General features: G+C 48.2%; 2 protein-coding genes across 5 annotated transcripts in view; both read left to right on the forward strand.

Annotated features, from left to right (window-relative positions):
• Nucleotides 1-4,136, forward strand: part of UNC80 (unc-80 homolog, NALCN channel complex subunit) — a 122,371-nt gene extending 118,235 nt beyond the window's left edge. For all 3 annotated transcript variants that reach the window (XM_058839471.1, XM_058839470.1, XM_058839472.1), the window contains one exon: nt 743-4,136. In XM_058839471.1, coding sequence (XP_058695454.1) covers nt 743-1,028 — 286 coding nt within the window. In that variant the 3' untranslated portion in view covers nt 1,029-4,136. The remainder of the gene's footprint in view (nt 1-742) is intronic.
• A 78-nt stretch (nt 4,137-4,214) lies between these two features.
• RPE (ribulose-5-phosphate-3-epimerase) lies at nt 4,215-6,822 on the forward strand. 2 transcript variants are annotated; one of them, XM_058839485.1, is made up of 6 exons: nt 4,215-4,482; nt 4,616-4,695; nt 4,775-4,914; nt 5,473-5,607; nt 5,755-5,841; nt 6,271-6,415. In XM_058839485.1, the coding sequence occupies exons 1-6, from the start codon at nt 4,283-4,285 to the stop codon at nt 6,280-6,282; spliced, it is 654 nt and encodes a 217-aa protein (XP_058695468.1). In that variant the 5' UTR covers nt 4,215-4,282; the 3' UTR covers nt 6,283-6,415. The 2 variants fall into 2 exon arrangements, with proteins under 2 accessions (XP_058695468.1, XP_058695467.1); XM_058839484.1 differs by having other exon boundaries at nt 4,221-4,482; nt 6,267-6,822.
• Nucleotides 6,823-7,301: the final 479 nt, after the last annotated feature.

The raw sequence follows: 7,301 nt of genomic DNA on the forward strand, positions 1-7,301 counted from the left end.
AGCAGGTTTTCACAGCTTGCTCCCTGAGATATGCCTTCTTAAGGAAAGAATCCATCAAAGCCTCAGGACTTTTAGGCATCACGTTGCAAAAGAAATTGCTTGTCCAACATTTTTCTGTGTTGGGCTCCACTGAGGATGGTGCAGGGACAATCACAGTCATCCTTTCAACACACCAGTGACATTGAGATCACTTTTATATGCCTAGATACCCAGTGTCTTTTGAGGTTATGACCCCTGCCATGAACAAATGAATTATCTCTCTCTTCAGAATAACAGAATGAATCACAGAATGGTTTGGACTCATTCCACCCCCTGCCATGTGCAGGGACACCTTCCACTAGACCAGGCTGCTTCAAGCCCCTTCCAGCCTGGTCTTGAACACTTCCAGGGATGGGGCAGTCACTGCTTCTCTGGGAAAACTTTTCCAGTGCTTCACTATCCTCAGTATAAAGAACTTTTTCCTAATATCTAATGTAAACCTACTCCCTGTTTGAAGCCATGCACTAAAAAAGATGAAATGAGGCAGTGTTAATGACTCCAATCAGATAACCTTTCTGATCATTGATGTAAATTTGATTCACCAGCAAAAATATATTGTTAGGTATAATTTTAATGGATTTGTAATCAGCAAGTGCCTGGTTCTTTATGGTAAAATGTATATCTGAATGAGAAAATACTTTATAGACCTTCCTTTCCTTTTTCCCTCCCTCTCCCTCCTGCTTTCTCTGAGCTTGACCACCAGCTCTCCTCAATTGCAGAGCGAGGCACTCTCTGCTGAGGAGGAGAAGGAAAAAGAGGAGGGCTTGGAGTCCCGGCCAACAACAGCACAGGGCACTCCACCCACCCAGCTCTCTGACACCGAGGACTACGCTGGCCTGGAGACCACCAGCTTGCTGCAGCATGGGGACACTGTCCTGCACATCAGTGAGGACAACGGGATGGAGAACCCTTTGCTGGCTACTCACTTCAGCTTCACGCACGTGGAGCTTGGGGAGACGGATGTTGATCTGGATGAATCTCATGTTTAACTCTTGGGGAAGCACAGCAGGGGGAGGAGGAAGGAAATGTGTACCTTTCCTTAGAGTTCCCTGCTAAAGAGTAACTAATTAAGACAAGAGCACTTTATTATCCAACAGCAGGAAATAGCTATCAGCTGGTTGCTATAGACTGGCAAATTTCTATTTGTGAGATCTCTTTTCAGTTCAGGGCAGGACCACAGGAACCAAGAATTTGTACAGAATTCTCAGGATAGGGGTGTGTAGAGCCCTTGTGGTGGTCCACAGAGCCCTAATCTGGCAGCCATGCACTGTGATCAGCAGCCTCACTGGGTAATGGGCTGTTGGACTGTAGACTGTGCCCAAGATCTATTTTTGTAGTGTTTTCGGGAGGAGGGCTATACAGCAGCTGAAGCCAAGGCTGTTGCACCTTGGAAACAGTGAAAAGACTGACAGAAAGTACCAATCTAAAGCTTGATTTTCTCAAGCCTGGGGCCATTGTTTCTAACATGCAGAGCAATGATAAGCACCGTAAAGCAATTGGATTTTTATTTATTTTTTTTTTTTTGGCACTGCAGGCTTTAGCTGAGTTTACTTTTGTCTGTTAGTTCCATTCCACTCTGTAAAATATTGCCCTTGTGCTACAAAAATACTCGCTCTGTAGAACTGAATACAGTATATACCATCAGTAGGAATGCTGTGCACAGACACAGAGCAGGGGCAGGGGCTGAGTGGTCTGCAGGTGGGATAAACAGCCCACCCTGTCCTGCTTTAATGTACTGAGCTATTCATCTCCACAGTTTAAAATAAAACTCCAAGAAACTGCATCTCGAATGCATGGACCTTGTGGTCCCAAGCAACTGCTCCCCTGATGCTGTTGGATGTACGTAGAGGGATTTAAAGTAAATATTTATAAATGGTATTTTCATGTTACTCTATATATAAATATATATGTACATTGTAAACAAAAGATGGATATTGCAGGGCAGAAACTCGATGAAATAATCTATTTTTGGCATGCTGAGATTGTATTTTGAAAGGTTCCATTTTATGTATGTAATGCTCACAGCTGCAAGTATTAGGTAAATATATGTAACATTTATAGAAGGTGGAGATCCCTGGGGGGATCAGCTGAAGTCACAGCTGAGTTAAGGGGTTTTGCTGCAGCATCATGGAATTACACTGAAATGTGAATTTAGCCATTAGCTGCTGACAGGCAAACTGCAAAATAGCTGTGAAACAAACCACGAAATCATCAGCAATGCCCAAAGATACCCTTGGGAATCATTCACTGCCTTTTTTGGCTCATGGTAGACTAACTGGAGTTTATAATCATGTCATTATTGTGCAGAGGAAAATGTTTTGGATCATCCTGAGAGTATCTAAAATGTGCTAATTACCACTTTGGCTCCTGAGGGCTTGCAATTTGGACACACACATCATAAACCAGCCTTACTAAGGAGGGAAATTATATCCTTCTAGCCATTTCCAAAGAAAGGACGTGCAGCTCTCCTCAGCGGCTCTCAAACAGCTGCTGAAGCACTGCCCTACAGACGGCAGCCTTGCTGCTGTAGTGCAGCACACAGGTTTTGCTGGGGCTGAGACAAAAACCACACACCCACAGCAGGTTCCAGCCTGTGGAGCCCTCAGAGCCTCAGGCTGTGCTGCCTGCCATTTGCCAAATGCTCACATTTGACAGGAGCTGTGCACACCGGTCTGGGCAGGGAACTCACTCACATTAAACCTCTCAAGAGAGCAAAAGCCATTTTTCTCCCAGGTGCTGAGCATGCTCTGCTACCACTGTTGGTGAGAGAAGGAGAATCTCAGCATGTCTTGGGAACAGCAGGGCTGAAAAAGCGACTATTTTATAGTGCACCACCTATATCCCCCACATATATGGGGCTATGTAATGTACAGGTGGTGATCTAATGCAGCTCCAAAGGGTGCCTGCTCTTTTAAGAGAGGTGACAGTGTCCCGACAGGTGTCCTGGATAACGAACTGTGTCCTCTGCTGATCAAAATGTGCTGTACTGCTTCTTATTTCCTTATTTCCACCGCAGCCAGTGCCAGATACCTGTAGGATGCTGCTTTAGATTAGCTCCTAGCTCAGAGGTCACTCCAAGAATTGCTAAATTCCAGATGTTAGGTTTTATTATTAACACTGACGCAAAAATGAGGAAAACCCCCATAGCTTCACTTTCAAGTCCCAAAGTAGGCTTGGTCACTGGCAGCCTGAGAGGGAGGAAAGCTTCAGACACGAGCCGGGTAAATGGCTGGGACACAACACATCGAGAATTCACGGAGCACTTTATAGAGTGACCTTTTCTGCAGAAAATGAGGAAGCATCTTCCTTAATGAAAAGTAGAGCCCACCCCCGCCCCAGTACTCTACTCTAGAGATGACAAAATAACTGTGATTTACTTCATTTAATTCAGTGTATGTAACTTTCAAGTTTCCACTGTCACAGGTGAATCCACAGTAGTAAGCCATAGCAAGGACTAAAATGCCTCTTTTTAATGTCTACCCTACTAGAAATCAATGCAACTTATAAATGACATCATCTATAATTTAGTTTTATCCAGGTGGCTGGGCAGCTGGCTTTGGTTTCGTGGGATGATTGCTGAGAGGTGGCACAGACAGGCCAGCCCGTCAGCCTGACTTCCCACGTGTTTTACTGTCATATCATATCATGTTGCATTTAATGCCGTCCTGATGAGTGGCAAACAAAGTACTTTAGCTGGTTTGTGCTTTCCTCCGGTATCTCTGTACCAGAACTGGTGTTATTTCTGCTGTGAAGACATACGATGCTGCTTTACATAGTGTTAGACGCCTTAAGCGCATGTCGTGTTCAGCGATGTCCGGCTGTGCCTGTCTTGTCCACGTGTCAGTCGGTCCCGTTGCCTCAGCATTTTATGCAAACGTTGTCCCGAGGATTAAATACAAAGGAACGACGGCAAAGTACAGAGTTCTGTGTTTGAGCCTCTTGCGTAACACGGTCGTTCTCTCGCGCTCCCAAGGGTTTCCATCCGCGGCTTTCTTCCGGGCTTCCGACAGCGCTTGTTAATGTTTACCCGTCTGCTCCCGGGCCGCGGCAACGGGCTGTGCCACTGGGAGGGACGAAATAAACCTTCCTTAAAAAAGGGAGCTTAAAATCACCTACGCCAGGTTATCGCTCCTGTTATTATTTCCGCCGCTTTGGGACGGCGGGTGCGGCCGGTCCCGCTTCCCTTAGCGCCCCCGCTTGTGCCGCGTCAGCGCGGCCGGGAGGGCGGAGCGGCGGCCCCGAGATGGCGGCGGCACCGCCCCGGCCCTCCCTCCGCCAGGCCGGCCCTCCCTCCGTCCCGGCAGGAGCCGCGGCGGTGGCAATGGCGTCGGGGTGCCGGATCGGGCCGTCCATCCTCAACAGCGACCTGGCGGCGCTGGGCGCCGAGTGCAGCCGCATGCTGGACTGCGGGGCCGACTACCTGCACCTGGATGTAATGGACGGGTAACGCCGGGGACGGGCGGGAGCGGCCGGGCCGGGCCGGGCCGGGGGCGCGGGGGGCGGGCAGAACCGCCCGCTCCTCCCGGCCGGCGCGGGGTAACCTGTGGGCGGGCGCGTCTCTCTCTTCGGCTCCAAGACACTTCGTCCCGAACATCACCTTCGGCCACCCCGTCGTGGAGAGCCTGCGCAAGCGGCTGGGCCAGGAGCCCTTCTTCGGTAAGGGCCGGGGGCTGCGGGGCGCTGCCCCTCCGGCAGCGGGACTCGGCCCCACTGCCCGCTCGCTCTCCTCTTCCAGACATGCACATGATGGTGGCCGCGCCAGAGCAGTGGGTGAAGCCCATGGCGGTCGCTGGTGCAAACCAGTACACCTTCCATCTAGAAGCGACGGACAACCCCGGGGCGCTGATAAAGGACATTCGGGAGAATGGCATGAAGGTGAGGGGAGTACACGCTGTGCTGTGCTTAGCTCACAGCTGCCTTGCGGGCAGGTTCTCTGTGGTGACCAGTGACAGGACCCGAGGGAACGACCTGCGGCTGTATCAGGGAAGGTTTGGGCTGGGTATCAGGAAAAGGTTATTCCCCCAGACGGTGGTGGGGTACTGGACAGACTCCCCAGGGAATGGTCACAGCCCCAAGGCTGCCGGAGCCCCGGAGCTCCAGAAGCATTTTGATACTGCTCTCAGGTACAGGGTGGGAATTGTGCAGGGTCGGTGTCCGTGCAGGGCCAGGAGTTTGCCTTGATGAGCCTTGTAGGTCCCTTCCACCCTCCAGGTGGTCTAGGATTGGCAGATGCAACCCTAACACGCTGTGCATGAAGTCAGTCTTCAATTTTAGTGAAGAAAATGTGGCATTTTTAAATAAAGAAGCCTGTTCTTCCTGCCATTACACAGTCATGTCATTACTTCGCTAGGAATCTGTACTGAGCTCAGGCCAGTCTTGCCCTGAGGTGCACTAATCATAAGGTGCACTTAGATTTGGCTTCCCTTCCTGCAGGTTGGCTTGGCCATCAAGCCTGGCACTACAGTTGAACACTTAGCACCTTGGGCCAATCAGATAGACATGGCTTTGGTGATGACAGTAGAACCTGGGTTCGGAGGACAGAAATTTATGGAAGACATGATGCCAAAGGTAAAGTATGTTTCTCTTTCATTATTTATTGAGCTAAAAGCTAATTAACAGTAGGGAGTATGGTGGTAAAATAGATAAACTTTGTCTAGATGTATAAGAAACTGTGGGGTGGCAGCTCAGTGCCCACATTTTTATCTGGTTGCCCAGGTTCAGTGGCTGAGGACACAGTTTCCCTCCTTGGATATAGAAGTGGATGGAGGAGTTGGGCCTGACACCATCCATAAGTGCGCAGAGGTAAGAGGTTGCAGCAGAGCAGCATTCTCAGTCACTGTACTGAGAGACTTATCAGCTCCCACAAAACAAAGCTTAGGAGAAATTTTTTAGTTTTCATAGGGAACCATAAAACACATTTAATATCAAAATGTCTTTGAGGTCTAATCTTGTGCCTTTTTAAAAACAGTGGCTGTTGAAGCCTCCCCTAAGCTAAAGAAGTTTATTTCCTTTATGTTGGTGTAAATAGGCGCAATGTGAAGAAGCAATTACATATTTGGGGAAGGGCTGTGTTTTTTGAACTTGGTTTGGGGTTGCAGTTAGAGGTGTATCCCATGTCCCACCTGTTTGCACACCAGCCCAGAATTGACAACCTGCAGTGTTTTACAGGCGAGCTGTAGGTGATGGCTGTGTTCTGTGTGACTGAGCAGGTGTTTGATGTCTTCCAGGCAGGTGCCAATATGATTGTGTCTGGCAGTGCTATTATGAAGAGCGCAGACCCAAGGTCTGTGATCAACCTCCTCAGGAATGTGTGTTCAGAAGCAGCCCAGAAGCGCAGTCTGGATCGGTGAGACCTGCCCAAGCTGTGTTCCACAAGGCTCTGGGCATGCAGGAGAACCTTTTCTTGTGCATAAGCGAGGGCTGGATGAACACCAACTACAGAAACTTCTTGCTGCTCAACAGAGGAATCATTCCTTCACTGCAATGAAGCAAGCAGCAGTGGGAAACATTCTGGCTGTCTTTCAGGGTTGGAAATGCAATGGTTTGAACTTGTCTTGATTTTGTGGAGGCTAATTTCGTGGCACAACCTCTATGCTGACTGGATTGAACTACAGTCAGTTTGTTGCTTGCTAGAAGAGTGTAGCATTGCCACAAGAAGCTCTCTTGTGGAAGACTCTTAATCAAACTGCCTTCTGCTGTCTGTATTTTGTCATTTGATCTGTGCATTCCTACAAAACTTTTCCACTACTGCATTAAACACCCCTTCCTTGGTGTGTTAAGTTCTTTAAGCTGTCGTAAATGAGTGGGTTTAGGAGTAAGCTTAGGGAAAATGCAGCATAAGAGGGCTAAAAAACATTTCAGTGATGGTAGAAATATTCCTGTCCTTTGCCTCTGTTGCATTGGAAGTACTTGGCCTACAGAAATCCAGCATCAAGTAAGTCAGTGCAGCCTCTTTACCACATCATAAAGTGGGGAATATCTTCTCACTTACCTTTCAAATAGCCAGTTAAGACAGCTGGGTTTTAATTCCTGGAAGTGATGGAATTCCTCAGGAGAATGTTGCTTTAGTACTCTTCAAATAAGTAAAAACCTTCATCTTGCTCCACAATTTCTTTGGTTTGTACATATGTCTGAGTAAATGATTAAGATGGTAACATACAGAAAGGGAATCTGCTGGAGAGATGTGTAGGTTGAAATGCCTGGAGATGGGTCTGTAAAACAGCTTTTGGAACCAAATAGTTACTAGTCCTTCAATTTGCTGT

Source organism: Poecile atricapillus, chromosome 5, assembly GCF_030490865.1.
Source record: "Poecile atricapillus isolate bPoeAtr1 chromosome 5, bPoeAtr1.hap1, whole genome shotgun sequence".
Taxonomy (NCBI): Eukaryota; Metazoa; Chordata; class Aves; order Passeriformes; family Paridae; genus Poecile; species Poecile atricapillus.